Raw genomic sequence first — 15,944 nt, 5'->3', positions numbered from 1 at the left:
TGTCCCCAAGTGTCCTAAATGCTTCGGTATCTGATGGGGGCCCAGTGACGAAGCCTGCGACGGGGAAGGAACAGCCTTCCCAAGCACAGAGTATGCAGCAGGGCCAAGGGACAACAGGAGTCCTGCAAAGTGCAGCTCTGGGCTCTGCGTCTCAGATAACTCCCCTGTCCCGGAGCATGCATTTCCGGAGGCTGGGTTTGTGTTTAGCAAGGTTCACCTGTGTTTTCCAGTTTGGGGGGTGGTGGTTTATTGGTGTCATTCACGGTGGTAGAGGGGCACCCTGGTTCCCCACCTCCCATTATCACGTGGTGTGAAATACAGCTGGATCCCCACCCAGGCTGGCTGGGGAACTCGAATGCAATGGTGTGTGCCAGACCCTGGGCGACAGGAAGCAGCCGCTGTATCTGAGCCTTTGCTGCGTGCTCACTGCAGTAGATGCTTTACGTAAAGGCTCACCCTGAGTCCTCTCAGCCGCCTAGGAGGGAGCGCCTGCCATACCCACATTCTGCAGACGAGAAAACCCAGGCACAGTGGTTCAGTAGACAGCTCATGGGTACGCAGCAGTTAAGTCGTACAGCCAGGATTTGAACTCAGAGCTGGCCCAATGTCAGTTGTCATCAGCATGATTATGAGTATCATTACCACCAAAGGCTGGTCCAGTTTAAAATTACTGGAAAAGTCTTGAAATTCACAAAGGGGGGAAAAGGTAGCTTTCAGAAGCCCATGCGGTGATGCGGTTGTTAACTAGGCTGCGAGGAACGGCTGGTTCTGCGACAGAGGTGGAATTTTCCAGGGGCACATGCAGCTGGGCCTCAGTGATTCTACACTGTCCCCAGCCTGGACGCACCAGGAGCAGGGAGCTGAAAAACATTCCCTGGTACCACTTGGCCTTCTTGTCATATTGTTTCTGTCCCCTGGCTTTCCCAGGTGCTCCTGCTAGGGTCTCTTAAAGCTGCTCTCCTCTCTTCCTTGGGAGTGAATTGGACTCCATACAATTGGCCACAGGTCTATGGCAACATCTTCTACTTTTCCACATGAGGCCAGCATGTGGCAGAGGGGGTGTGGGCTCAGGGACAGTGGGCAGGCCAGGTCCAGTGTCAGATGCTAGGCTCAGGCCTAGATTCAAACTCCAGATCTGCTGTGTGACCCCAGGTGAGTCACTGCCCCTCTCTGAACTGCTTCCCTTTTTTCAGCCAGGATCATTGCATTGAGGATTAAAGTGAATGTTCGGCATATAGCAGGTCTTGCAAATAGCCCAGTTCCCTACCCAGCCCCCAGGGATGGGAACTACTCTGCGTTTTCCAGGAGTAGATGGTCAGACAGGGAAAGGGCCGCTCTCCACCCCGATCCCACCCCAGTAGGAAAAAGGGCCTGAGCTAGTCCTGGCTGCAGCAATCCCTTTGGCTGTGTTACCTCACCTCTTAGGGTCTCAGTTTTCTCATCTGTTAATGCGGCAATACGGCTCACTGTCTGGATCCTTGTCGGGAGGCAGGAGACAGAATATATGAAGGGCTAGGAAAGGCCCTAGCACTTAGCATCATGTGGACAGGCCCAGACTGGGAGGTTCAATGGGGAAGGATGTGGCGTGCAGGGTCACTGTAGGTCACACGGAGGCTCAGATGGAGATGGGCATCCTCACTGTGTAGTAGGGACTCAAATCCAACAAGGGCTGAGTGAGAACCTCCTGTGGCTGAGCACAGGCTGGAGCTTTCACCCCCTTTTCCTTGAGCCCAGAAAGTGGTCTCAGTGACTCCCCTTTTACAGACGAGGATGCTACAGTTCAGGAAGGGCAGCGACTTACCCAGGGTTGCACAGGGACAGCAGTGGGGTTCAGACCAGCTCGTCGGAGGGCAGGTCCAGTGCTGTGGCTCCTACACCCCGACCTAGAAAGCTGCCTCGTGGCTGCTGGGAGAATGGAAGGAAAGGACAGCAGCCAAACTGCATTTCAGACCCTAAAGCAGGTTCCGTGTTGACTGACCCCGTTCTGTGCCATCTTTTCCTCTTTCCCATGAATCAGGCCTCTCCTTTGTGCCAGGTCTGTGCTGGAGATGCCGTGGACCTTACCCCATTCCATTTCAACCCTCACAACGGTCCCCAAGATAAAGCACATTTTTCCTACTTTACAGATGAGAAAACTGAGGTTCAGAGAGGTGAGGTCATTTACCCGAGATCTCACAGCTCGAACAAAGACAGAAAATCAAAGTAGCTAAGACAGTGGGTCTGAAGCCAGTGCCCTAGCTCCCCGCTTGCCCTTCCCAGCTTTGGCAAGTCACTCGGCCTCTCTAAGGAGCCTCAGCTTCCACACCTGTGAAATGGGCAGACGGAGAGCTCTGAGATGATGTGTGTGATACACTCTGCACAGAGAGAGGGCTGGCTCCCAGACACACTGGATAAATGTATCATGATTATCCCATTATCAACATTTTTTGCTTGGCGGAGCTGGGATTTCAAGCCAGGCCCCCGAGCCCCTTCTGCCTAGCTGATCCCACACCACCTGCTTCCTCTGCTCTCTGCAGGGTGCGCCGCAGCCCAGGCCGGGGCAGAGGATGAAGGGGAGGCAGAAGCAGGCTGGATCGAGGGGGCTGCCATCCTCCTCTCAGTCATCTGTGTGGTTCTGGTCACGGCCTTCAATGACTGGAGCAAAGAGAAGCAGTTCCGGGGCCTGCAGAGCCGCATCGAGCAGGAGCAGAAGTTCACCGTGGTCCGGGCGGGCCAGGTGGTCCAGATCCCCGTGGCCGAGATTGTGGTTGGGGACATCGCCCAAATCAAATATGGTAAGTGTCCCAGCCATAGAGCAAGGTGCTAGAGCTGGAGCAGAGGTGGGACAGGCCAAGCAGACCCAAAGAGGCTGACCCAGGGAAGGGGGTGGGCCCCTTGAAGGCTGACCCCAAGCCAAGATGTCTTCTGAGATCCTTTGGAAGTAGAAGGCTACTTCCTAGAGCGGGTAGGATTTTCAAATCCATTTAACTCAGAAATGGCCGGTACGTGGTACACATGCCACCAGTCTAAATACCTGTGCCCATAGCCGACACTACTAATCAGTCACAGCTCGGAGCCCAGGTGCCGCCGCAGAAGCCTTCTCAACACGTCACTCCACGGACTGCTGACGCTCAGATGGGTTTGAGAGATAAAATCCATTTCTTATCCCTGATTCGACAATTGATGGATGGTTGTTGGGCTAGAGAGGGTGTCAGGGGGAGTCGACATAGATGAATGAACATTCTAAGCCTGTGGTACTGCCATGGAGAAAGTGGGCAGGCTGGTGCCAAAGGGGTTTAGGAGAGTATGCCCTTGGGAAAGTAGAGGCAGAAGATGGGGGCGAGATGGGAGTATACCCCTCCTCACTCAGCCCTCAGGGGCTTGGGTTCCTCTGATAATGGGGCTGTCCTGGCGTCTCCTCCGCCTAGCCCAGAGAGACTAGCCCCTTTCAAAATAATTCCTCAAATTGTAGTTGAAACCAGAGAATGAATTGAGAAGATTAGGCCTCAAAACCATAGGAGGCCAAGAGAAGCACTTAATGAACTAAAGAACATGCCTGCTTGAGCTACAATTGTTGTTGGGCCGACCTCAGCCCTCCGGCCTTGTCACTCACATTGGCTCTGGCTTCCAGCTGCCTGTTGGCCTGGGAGGGGCGCCATCTTGGCTCCTGCACCCCGAGAGCTCTAGGCAGCTGGTCCCCAGCGGTGAACCTTACCTTATAATCATAACTTTAGGGGAACATTCCAGCCTCTTCAGCCACCTGAGACCCTGCTGACTCTCTTGACCTTCCTCCCATCAGGTGATCTCCTCCCTGCCGACGGCCTCTTCATCCAGGGCAACGACCTCAAGATCGACGAAAGCTCCCTGACCGGGGAGTCTGACCAGGTGCGCAAGTCCGTGGACAAGGACCCCATGCTGCTGTCAGGTGAGCTGCGGCCCGGCAGTGTGCTCACGCCCATTGCGAGTTCCTGCACCCTAAGAGGGTGCATATGGCCCCTTCGTGAGGCTGGAGGGTCTTGGAGGCTTTGGTCCGTGGCTCCAGGTCTCCGGCCAGCTCAGCCCCAAGGGAGAACTTCCTCTCTTTGCTCCAGCGAACGTGCACTGAGTACTGGGCTCAGCGCTGCTCTGGGGATAGTGCAGTGAATGAAACGACAACGAACCCTGCCTTCGTGCAACTGACCTTCTAGTGACTTGGTTTTCTGAGAAGCAAACACGGAAGCCCATTCTCATCAGTGATGAGAACGAATCAGCCAGGTGACACATGTTTGGGACACCTGTGTGCTAGGCACTGGCTGGGTGCTAGAGAAATAGGAAGGAGTGGGGCAGATGAGGCCTCGGCCCTCGGGGGCTGTGGTGTAGTGAGGAGAGGTAGGCTGTGGGAAAATTCCAGACGGTGCTAAGTGTGTGACAAAAATAAAGCAGGACAATGGGAGGCAGGTGGCCGGAGAGGCCAGGGGAGGCCCTGCGTGCGCTGAGGTGTGAATGATGAGCAAGACTGGCCTGTGACTTCCCAGGGAAAGGTATACTAGGCAGAAGGAACCGCAGGTGCAGAGTCCCACAGGCAGGAGGACTGTGAGCAAGACAGAGATTTTTCATGTGATGTAGATTCTCTGGAAAGTAGTGAACTGATCACATTTACGTTTTTAAAATCTCACTCTGGCTGCTGCAGGGGGCAAGAAAGGAATTGGGGAGATCCTGCAGAGGTAAGGCACCAGCCAGGTGACCACCGTCCCTCCAACACGGGCACCCAGAAGGCCCCATTGCCTAGCGGTGCTCACCAAACGTCCTCTGATCAGCTACCCTGGGCCCGGCCCGGGCCGAGCAGTGGGGCCCGCCTCTGGCTTCGGGAACCTCCAGCCCAGCCAGGCTGACATAAGCAGGCCGGCAGACAGCTCATCCCACAGTAGAAGAGTGAGGAAGGTGTACGAAAGCCGTAAGGGAACAGAACGGGGAGGTGGGATTGGGCGGGTTTAAGTGTGGGGGCGGCCCACCAAACAGTTGTGGAGGAAGGGCCCTGCTCGCAGAGGCAAACCTGTAAGAGGCAAGAGGCCTGAAGGAGTCGGGGGCATCCTAGAAATGCACAGAGGACGTTCAGCAGGTCTGCTGGAGAGGATGGAAGCCTCAAACGCCCTCTTGGAACTTAGGGACACATGAGAGCTTAGGGCCATGGTCCTGTGGCCCTGTTCCATCCTCTGGACTGAAGCGGTTAGCGGAGAGGTGAGCGTTCTTGGGAGAACCAGCTAGGCGCGTCAGGTGGGTCGTCTGGACCAGTGGAAGTCAAGGGGAGGCGCTGGGCCTGAGTCGACGTTGTGTCCCTTCCTCTAGTCAAGAAGCCTCATAACCGGGGAGGGGTGGTAGGATGTCTCCAAGGAACTGGATGTCCCAGAGACCAAGGGATCCTAAGAGACCCCCAGGCCCTTCGAGACTTGGCAGTGAGCTCTGCCTTCAGTGAGGAAGAACAGGAGACCAGGGACAGACAAAAGGTACCCAGGTCTTAGCAAGTATCCTGTGAAGCCCAAACTGGTAGGGTCACAGTGGGGTCAGCATGAGTCCTCAGCTAGGGAATGGGTAGTCTCTGACACTGAGGGAAGAGAGATACCATGGGGCACCCCAAGCTCAAGTTGAACCATTGCTTTGGTTTCAGCCTATACAACTGGCTGGAAGCCTAGGTATGACGTTGACTCTGGGCCTTTGGACCGCAGGAGACAGCAGCCATGGTCTCCCACGGTGCCCGCGTGGACAAGATGGAGAAGGCTGGGCCGGAGGCCAGGAGATGTCGGCCAGTTTGTGCTGATTCCTGTGGTGCGGGCTATCTGGTGGGAGGTTTCCCGTGGCCTTCCCTGGAACCTTGTCCTGTCACACTATGGAAAGTGTGCCCATCAAGGTCGCAGAGACCACCAGCCCAGGGAGCGTGGCAAAAAGAAAGCAGGAGCCAGGAGCCACGGAGATCACCAGAGCGCAGGGTGGATGAGACTGAAGAAATCGAAACTTGGCTGCAAGCAGCAGGGCCGACGTTCAGAAACAACCGCACGGGGGGTGGGCATGCGGCTTGGCCCAGGCTCCTGGGAAAAGAGTGAGAAAGAGGCAGAGTCAACCCAATAGAAAGCAATCTAACTGGGAAGAGAAAAATTCTGTTACAGAAGAAACATTCTAGAACAAAAGAGGCTGCCTGTAAGGTGGTGAGTTCCCCGTCACTGGTTGTGTATGAGCAGGGTCTGCACAGGCTGTGGGAGGGAGTGTTATAGAGTAGGCCCAAGCACTGAATGGACATGAAAATCACGGGTTCACCACACCCTCTCACCCTGACCTCTCCTACAGACCCCTGGCTCCGTCCCCTCCGCCCTGCCTGTGCTGAGGCTGCTCCCTTCTCCCTAAGGGCCCCCTCTCCCTTTGGCATTGCTCTTTTAACTTCTGCCCGTCTGCTCAGCCTGCCTCCTTCACGAAACCTCCTCTGAGCACCACCCCTGGCATCACTCCCATGCTGCCTGGGGCCTACGTGGCAGCCTGTGACAACCACACTGTGCTGGCCCATCCGGGCACAGCCTCGGAATGTTGACCGAGTTTTGCTCTGCGCAAACCATCTCAAATGAAATTAAGAACAAAACCCACCTGCGCTCCTGCCACAAACACATCGAATGGGTCTCACTTTAATGGGCTTCTTCCATCTCTGGCCATACAGAGACAGACAGAGATCAGGACAGACACACTGCGATACACTTCTGCATCGATCCTCTCACCCAAGCGGGGCCCAGCAGGCAGGAGCCCGGGCCCAAGGTCATCAGGAGGTCAGCCCAGCCCACCCCTGGGCCCTGCCCACCCAGGGACTCGGGCACCGCCTGCCGGCGCGAGGAAAGAGGCCGCGCTGAGTTGTAGGAAGAGCAGAGTTGGGCCAGGCTGAGCCAGATCCAGGTTCTGGAATGAACTCTCTCTGTGGCCTCGGGCACGTTGCTTCACTTCTCTCAGCCTCAGTTTACCTGTGAGGACAGTGGGGTGTCCTGGTGTGTGATACAGGTGGAGCCCTACCCAGCATAGTGCCGGCAGGGGAAGGCTCACAATGAGCTGGTTCCCTTTCCTAGTCCCTGGACTTGGTGAAATAGTCTTGGGTTCCAGTTCCAATTCTGCCCCTTATTGGCTGGGAGACCCTGGACAAGTTTCTTATTCTTTCTGAGCCTCCATTTCTCACTTGTAAAATGGGAGAGTAACCCAGCTCATGATTGTGTCAAAGTATCCACTTCCCTCTCCCTTCCTTCATCTCGACTGTCCCTTTCCCTCTCTCTGGGCTGCCTGCCTTCTCTCCCCCATCCAGCTCCTCCCACCTTCAGCCTACAGGAGCCTGCTTCCTCCAGGGAGTTTTCCCTGATTGCTCTCCTCCCCAGTGCACTGAATTCTGGATAGCTGCCATTTGGATGCTCATTTTTGCACCTGACCAGACACCTCAGTCCCTGTCCCTTTGCTGGAAGGCCTTGGTGGGCCTTCTGGTCAGATGACCCTTGGGAAACACAGAGGGACCAGGCTGGGGGCGCCTGCAGGGTCTCCCTGGTAGTTCAGAAACCCCCTTGTGGCCTCTGGCACACTGCTTCAGCCTAGAGGAAGGCAAAGGACACTCCAGTTCTGAGTCAGCTGGCAAAGCCGTGCCTGGCCTGTGGTCCTGGACAGGTCCCTTCATCTCTCGGAGCCTCCATGTTTGTGTCTGTGCAATGAGGGAGCAGTTGGGGGGCCCTTCCCCCTGCCTACCCCATAGGGCTGTGTGGAGACCACGTGCACAGACAGAGGTGACTGTCCTTTCTTTGCAAGTGGTGCTGTGTGAGGTGCTACGTGTGGAACAAGAGCAGCCTTTGGAGACAGAGCACTCAGGTTCCAGCCCTCCCTCCGTCGGCTACGGCTGTGACCTCTGGCCCCCAAGACCTCAGCCTCCTCATCTGCCAAATGGGGCAGACCAGCCTTCAGAAAGACTCTGATGTCCCCAGTGCCCGGGGCACAAGGAAATCCTAAAGGCCTGGAGCTCCCTCCCCAGGACGGCCAGGAGGCTCCAGCCCATGTCCGGTTCTTCGGACCAGGCAGTAGAAACAGTCAGGGGTCACAGCTCACATGTCCCCAACCCCAGCAGGGAGAACATGGGCGCCAAACCAGAGCGCAGCTACCCCCGCTGCTGCCCAGGGACTGCCACTCAGCGCGCCGCAGCGTCCCTGTGCCGGGTGTTCGTGCGCAGCGCCCCAGTGTTTAAGTGTTGACCAGACATCCCCATTCTTTAACCCTTTTGGGGGTCACGCAACAGAGGGGTGGGCCCCAGAGCAGAAACTCTGACCTGGGCCTGTTTCTTCTGTTTTACATTTGTATTTTAAGATAATTTCAAACTTTTAGAAAAATGGCAAGAATAGTACAAAGAACACCTACACGCCCTTCCCTCTGACAACTGTTGCTACCAGTTAGCCCTGTCTGCTCTTTCAGGAGCCTCCCTCCTCCTTGTCACGCACACGCGGGGGCCTGGGCCCTTCCTCCGTCAGGTCTGTTCTCTAAGGAAAGGACACTCCCGTGTGCAACCACAGCGCTGCTGTTGATTCAGGAAACCACTCTGATGAAGTGCTGCCGCTTACTATACTGACCACATCCACGTTTGCCTCCTGTCCCCACAGCCTCCTCCAGCTGGGGCCCAGTGCAGGACACGGTGTGGCATTTAGGTGCCCTGTCGCCCCGGCCGGTTTGACTCAGGGGTTAGAGCATCCACCCACAGACCGGAGAGTCCCAGGTTCGGTTCCCGCTAAGGGCACGTACCTCAGTTGCGGTTTGTCCCCGGCACCAGTTGGGGTCATATGAGTGGCAGCCACTCGATGTGTCTTCTCTCGCATCGATGTTTCTCTCTCTCTTCCTCCCTTTCTCCCTCCCGCTCTATCTGAAGATAAATACAAAACTGTCCTTGGGTGAAGATAAAAAATGTATGGAGAGAGAGAGAGAGAGATGCCCTGCCCCTCGGCTTCCTCTACACGGAGCAGCTCCTCAGCCTTCCTTTGCCTTTCGCGAAGGCCACTGGTCTTGAACCCTCCTGGGCCAGGACCTCCAGTGAAAGTCCCACAGAAGCAACGATCCCTCTTATGAGAAATAAATACCTAGACTGGTGACTTTGCAGTCTTTCAGGGGATTTACAGATTCCTAGAGGACCGAGTCTTGGTTTGCAGCTGGGGAAACTGAGGCCAGAGCAGGAATGTAAGGCCCCACAGAGGGCAGGGCCAGAGAGACCCCAGCCCTCCAGCTTCCCAGCCCTGCCGTCTTCCATAGCCCCCATGAGTAAGCTTGCCTCCAGGGACCCCGTGACTTTCATTACCCAGCAGCACGGCCTCTTTGAAATGTCTTATGGTAAATGCCATTGGGAAGCCAAGGACTAGGTGCCATCAGTGTGCCCATAGAAGGGCCAAGGCGCCAGGGTGGGGCTTGTCCTTAAAAGCAGCAGGGCCTGGCTCCAGCAGGCCCATTAGCTCTGCCCCTACAGGACCCCACCCTCCTCCATCACCCCTGGAGCCAGAGTGTTAACAGCACGAGGTTGCACAGGACATCTGCAAACCCTCTAGGGCTTGCTGCCCACCCTGCCCACTGAGGGGCCGGCCAAGCCTGGAGAGCCGAACCTGCCACACAGCCGCCGCCTCCAGGGAGCCTAGGACAACACCATGACTGCAGGAAGGCCCAGTCTGCTGCTCGGCCCGTGCTCTCTCCATTACACTACCCTGCCTCTTCTCCATGAGAGGCAGTGGGGTGTAGTGGATAGAGCACGGGTCCAAGTCCCAGCTCCATCGCTCACAGCTGTGTGACCCTGGGCCATCACTCAACCTCTCTGAGCCAGAGAGGACAAGGGTGGGTGGATGGGGCTCGGGGGTGCCTGCACCAAACCTACCTCACAGGGCTGTTGTGAGGGAGATGGGTCCACGGGCAGTAAGGGCTTTGCCAGCTGTCTAGAGCTCTACAAGTGTGCGTTGTTACTGTTACCAACTCCCTGGTGACAGTGATGAAGAAAGGACTGAGTCGGCTGGAAATCATATTGCTTTGCTTGGTGCTTGTGCCTGGAGGCAGATAATGATCCCCAGACATGGCCCCCACTGCTTCTTCACATCTCTACCCCCAGAAAGAGACCTGTTAGAGGCATGTCCTCACCCTCTTCCTGTCCAGACAGAGGCCGGCAGTCAAAACCAGCAGAGTAGGAGCACTGGGTTCAAGCCCTTAGCCGTGCCTCGGTGCTGTGCGACCTCAGTCACCCGTTTGCACATTCTGCGCTCAGAAGCCTCACTTTGTAAACTAGGCCCCTTCAGCTCTGCAACCAGGGGCTCAGTGCACCCCACTTGCCACTGCATGAGGCTTTGGCCCCGATGCAGCCAACATCTGGACCAGGCCTCGCAGGGGCCATTTCCTGCTGCTCACAGCAACTGTAGGGCAGAGATGGCCCTCAAGCCTGCAGCCAGAAGGTTCTGGCCTCCCCTGTGCTACCAGGTCAAAGGTAAGGTTCAGGTGGGACAGGGTAGGCCGTCCAGCTGGCAGCAGCCACAGTGTCCCCTGGCCTGAGCTCCCTTCCCTCACACTGGTGGACGGAGCTGGAGGGCTCACACAGCTCCCCCACCGCTCTCCTGCTCCTTCTTGCTTCCTGCCTTCCCACTCTGCCCATAAGCCTCCCTGGCAAGGTGGAGAGTACGGGGCCCGGAGCCCACCCTCACTCACGCCAGCTCTGCCCTCTCAGGCTGACTGTGAGATGGCCGCTCGGGGCACTTCCCTGTGTGCGAATTGGGAGGGAGAGATGATTACCTCACAGAGGAACTGGGACAGCCAGGAGAAAGCAGCTCAGATAATACCTGGTACACAGTGAAGCAGCTCGGTGAAGAGGGATGCTCTTCCCCCTCCCCGCGCGTTCAGTGGCTCCCTGTTGAACACTCAGCAAGGACCCAGCTCTGCAGCCCTCCACCCAGGCTGCCCCACAGCCTTGCTCCTCTCCCACGGCTCCTTCGTGAGTCCTGGGCCTCGGGCCAGCTGGTCCACTGTCGTTGCCCATCCCAACTCCCTACCTTTGCCTGGGCTGTGCCCCCTGCCAGTCCACCGGGCCCTTGGCTCTGTTGTCCTGTGCGGTTGTTGATCTGTGTGTCTGTGGGCTCCCCTCAAACCCAACTAGACTGTGAGCTCCTGGAGGACAAGGACCACAGGGTCCCCTCCCTTCAGGCCCAGAGCCCAGCATGCTGGCACTCCACTGCACCTGTCCATCAGAGGAAAAGTGTGGCCCCGGCAGGAGGCTCCACATTGGTCAGTCTGTCTGCACAGGCCTCTGCTGGCCCCATCTAAACAGAGATCCAAACTTTCCAAGATGTAGCCTGTTAATGGAGGCTGCCCAACCCCAGCCAGGGATGGCCCTTGTCTCCAGGGACCCCAGGGGACCCAGACTTTATCACTGAGAGGTGAGACCTAAACCAGACCTCCCCATTTTGCAGAGGACAAAACTGAGGTCTGGAGAGGACAGGGTTTGCCTCAGGTCACACAGCAAATCAGAAGCAGGCACCAGACTGGTTTGCGGTCCCCTCCTCCTCAGCCCAGGGCCCGCTCTATCCACCCCCCACCACGCTTGTATATTCTGAAGGATCCCTGGGAGCTTAAGTGAGGTGGGGGCTGCAGGATGGCGCCCAAGGGACCACAGACAGGGAGGTCCTAGTGCAAGGACCTGCTTGGCCCCCACATCCAAAGGGCTCTCGCCGCAGCCCCTACCCCAGACCCTGCAGTTTTCCTGTAAGAGATTCCGTCATCCCACCTTCAACTTCATGCCTGTGGTTCCAGCATTACAGCCCAGGCCCACGCAGGGGACCCTGGAGGCGGGGTGTGACAGCATAGGGGGTGCACTCAGTTCTTCCCCTGGCGACAGGGCTGACAGGCCCTAGGGTCCTAGGAGAGAAGGAACCTTGAGGAGGCCTTTTGGGATGAGCGGTAGGGGAGGGGCATTCGGGCATTAAGCTGTATGTGCAGAGGGGCGGGGGACTGGACACACAGGCTCGGAGCTGTGCACTCGCCCAGGGCAGAGGCCCGGGGCAAGAATCAGTGGTCAAGGGCCAGAAGAAGGCTAGGGTCTGACACAGGGGGTGCTGACGCAGGCATGTGGATTTGGGGGAGCTTCGGAGGGTGTCTGAGCTGGGGGTCAGGGGTCAGAGCTGAAGCTGGGGCACAGAGGAGGGAGGCCCAGAAGGGGAGGTTGATGCCCCATCTGCTGCTGGGGCCTGGAGGACCACCTGGGCTCATCAGAGGCTGGGCAGGGGCATGCTGTGCCTTCACCAGTGTCCCCAGTTGTGGCCAGAGGCTGCCTCCCTGCCCCCCCCCCCCACCTCCTAGTACAAAGCCGCCAGCTCCCTGCTGCGATGGGAGCGATTAGATTAGGTGATTTTGGGGTCTGATTATCTTGGGTGGAATTTGGCCCCCTGTGTCTTTTTCCATCCCACCTGGAGCTGGGGAGGTGGGGGGCAGCGTCTCCAGTGCCACCCGGGCGGAGCCGACTCTAACACAAATGCCTTTGAGTCCAGGGTGTGAAGGCCTTGTCTCCTGGGGGGACAGGTATGCGTGACAAAGAAGACAGACTCTGGGACAGGAGAGTTTAAATCTGGCTCTGCTCCTCACCAGCGGTGACCCTGGGCAAGCCACTCCTCCCTGAGCCTCCACTGCCTCCTCCGTGAACAGAGGCCAGTGTGAGACCTGGTGTGAGGGGCCTGGCACCCTGCCTGGCACCGAGCAGGCATCTCCAGAAGGCAGTGCCGGGGACTGTCACTGCAGTCTGCACTCAACGCAGTTAGGTGTGCTCCCCCTCGCCTTTAAAGATCTAGTGACCCCATCCCCATCCCCACCCCCCATATGATCTTTCTGGGCCTCAGTTTCCTGATCTGTCTCAAACTGCTGATATTTAATGACCCCTCCTGACAGCCCACACACAAGCTGAGCTGGTGTGAAACAAAGCATTTTAGCAGCAAGTTATCATAATGTCTAGGGTTCCGTTTCTGGGCCCTGGTTCCCGCTATTTGTCAGGGGGTAGGTAGGCCGCAGGGATGCCCGGCTGCTTGGCCTGGAATCGGTGTCTGAGCTCATGCGTGGTCCCCGTAATTCCCTGCCCCGGAACGGGCGAGGAGCCAGCTGGCTGCCCGAGGGCCTGGGCTCTGTTTCAGCTTCGGTTCCATGCCCCCCTTGGAGCCTTCATAACTTAGTTTACCCATTTGTGGATGGACAAACTAACCTTCACTGCCTTCAAGGAATTTACTGGAGCGTGTCTGTCCGCACTTTAAGATCCTGAGATACCAGAAGCCAAGCAGCTAGAACACCACACACACACCACATACACACACGCGCACACACATGCTCACAGAGACACAGACACTCGAGATAGTGTTCAGATCCTAGAAGGGATGGGAAGGGAAGGAGTGGGTGCAACATCTTGGAAATGGAAATAGATTCCTTGCTTTAAGGAAAGTGCTTCGAGTCCTGACTCATAACTTCTTGACACTTATTTTAGGTACAATTCTAACGAGCTTGTTGACGTCAAATCTGAAGCAAATTGGAAACAAGGAGAAGGATTAGGGACAAGTCACCCTGAACTCAGGGAGATGTGGCAATGAATCTTGAGGGGAAAGAAGGAAAAACTCTAGAAAGCAGACCTGAGTTCAAGAAGCAAGTCATCGGGGCTGTTTGGTGTCGGGGGCCAGTGTCCATGGCCATCGGGCCCCTCAGACCCTGTCTTGCAAACCCAGTGTAGTTCTCACTGCGGAGCCTGCAGATGGCCCGAGACGCTGCTGCAGCCCAGACTGGTCTCGGCTGGAGAAAGAAGCTATGCCGCACGGTAAAGAGCTTCCTGCCCAGAGCGGTAAAAATTAAATCAGAAAGAATGGGCACCCAACTATTCTTTCCTAAATAGAATGGCCACTGGCAGGACTAAGGGGACCCCCCCAACTGTGCCCTGAGCCTCTGCAGGTGACACCATTCAGGCCCGGTCGGTCGCAGGTGCCGACTCTTTGTGAGCGGCCCATCCGTTCTGACAGCTGCTAGCAGGACTCAGTAGCCATGCGTCTGCAATACCAGCCTGGGGACAAAGGGCCAGCGTGTCCTGATGCCACACCCGGGCTGTCGTAGCTGCTGATCATTTCCTGCCCTGGGCCCAGCCGCCCTCGCTGGGGTCACCTTGTTTCCTCAGTGAGGCCACAGCTTGAGTGGGTTTCCCCTTTTTTCCCCATATTTTTCCTATTTTTTTTTTCGAGGTAAAATGTACATAAGATAAAATTGACCCTTTCCACCATTTCTAAGTGTACAATTAGTTCCCTGGCAGTAAGTACGTTCATATTATTGTATAACCATCACCATATCCATCTCCAGAACTTTTTGCATCTTGTAAAGCTGAAACTGTCCCCATTCAACACTGTCTCCCCATCCCCAGCCCCAGCCCCTGGCAACCACCGTCCTGCGTCTGTCTCTGAATCTGACTACTTAGGGACCTCATGTAAAGGGGACTAGACAGGCTCTGTCTTTCTGTGACTGGCATATTTCCCTTCGAATCGTGTCCGCTAGGCTGATCCATGTGGTAGCGTGTGTCAGAACTCCCTTCCCTTTTAACGCTGCATAATATTTTATTATATTGACATGCCACCTTTGCAGTGGGTTTACCTTTGCATTTTATCCTCATTCTGCCGCAGACTTCCTGGGTGGTCTTGGACAAGTTCCGTGGTCTGTGCGGTGGAGGGGCCTGCCTTACAGTAGCAACAGACCCTCTAGTCAAACCAGAGCTGACACAGAAACCCCAAAGACAAATAAAAATGGAGCCACTCTGACCACAGTCCTCCCTTGCCCCCCATGGCTGCTCCTGCTGCCCCCTGAAAAACTTCCAGGGCCCTTTGCAACCCAGTTTGAAAAATCTAAAATTCTAGGAAAGGGGTTCTTTTCTCATACCATGGCCCCCTGGGGAAGCCTGGTGTCATGCTGCACCACCCCGACTCAGAATTACACTTTGAAGTGCAGAGAACAAAATACACTGGAGGACAAAGGGAGACAGAAGATGGAAATAGAGTAGCCCTGGCCAGTTTGGCTCAGCAGCCCTTGGACCAAAGAGTCACAGGTTCAGTTCTGGTCAGGGGTATGGACCTCATTTGCGGTTTAGTCCCTGGCCTGGTCAGGGTCGTGTGGGAGGCAACTAATCGATGTGTGTCTCTCACATCGATGTTTTGCGTGCTCTCTCTCTCTCTCTACCTCCTTCCCTCCTTCCCACTCTATCTAAAGATAAATGAAAAAATAGCCTCGGGTGAGGATAAAAAAGAAACAAGTAATAAAATGTGTGGTATAGTAGCGTGTGTGCTTCATTAGCCCACTGCCCAATGAGATCAGCAGTCAGTTTAATAACTGCCTTAGTTGTAAAAGGGGGGTGAGTATCATGATATCTGCAAAGGCTGTCAAGTGACATGAAAAAATCCTGTGACTCTTGTACCGTGCCATGGTGTTGGGGCACCACCAACACTCCCGGGGTTTGTTGCCTACATTCATGATGGGGGAAATGCTACATTCCAGTTAGATATTGGTGAAAATAAAGATGTCATCGTTTTCTCACCCAAGTGCACAGAGCCCTGACTCTTTCACAGGTCTTTGTGGGGGGAGGGAGGACCCCATGGTAAGCAGCCCTGTAAAGGGCGTAGTTGGCATTTCTTTGCTGGTTATAGAATTGGGCAGAACGAGGTCTTGTTCTAGACAGATCAGTAAGGCAGGAGAGTGGCCTGCTTGGCCTGTGGGATGGGAGAGAAGTGAAAGGGGCGGACCGTCCAGGAGAGGGTGGTAGGTGGTAGGCCTGAGCTGTCTGGAGGCCTAAGAACGCAGGTATAGCGGTGTTTGAGCCCCAGGCCCATCACAGTGCAGTCCCAAGGTGAAATCATCCTGAAAGATTCATAGTGCGCACCTCAACTATGGGTGGTGCCCTAGGACCCCAGCGGGCAAAT

The 15,944-nt window shown here is 56.0% G+C and overlaps 1 protein-coding gene across 1 annotated transcript in view; it reads left to right on the top strand.

Annotated features, from left to right (window-relative positions):
• The window catches only part of ATP2B2 (ATPase plasma membrane Ca2+ transporting 2), a 174,497-nt gene that overhangs the window by 85,234 nt on the left and 73,319 nt on the right, over positions 1-15,944 (top strand). Inside the window, exons 4-5 of the mRNA XM_036267151.1 lie at positions 2,517-2,774; positions 3,779-3,904. Coding sequence (XP_036123044.1) covers positions 2,517-2,774; positions 3,779-3,904 — 384 coding nt within the window. The remainder of the gene's footprint in view (positions 1-2,516; positions 2,775-3,778; positions 3,905-15,944) is intronic.

The sequence above is a fragment of the Molossus molossus genome, unplaced genomic scaffold, assembly GCF_014108415.1.
Source record: "Molossus molossus isolate mMolMol1 unplaced genomic scaffold, mMolMol1.p scaffold_m16_p_18, whole genome shotgun sequence".
Classification (NCBI taxonomy): Eukaryota; Metazoa; Chordata; class Mammalia; order Chiroptera; family Molossidae; genus Molossus; species Molossus molossus.
Note: the sequence above shows the minus strand (reverse complement) of the source record. Positions and strands in the feature narration are given on the sequence as shown.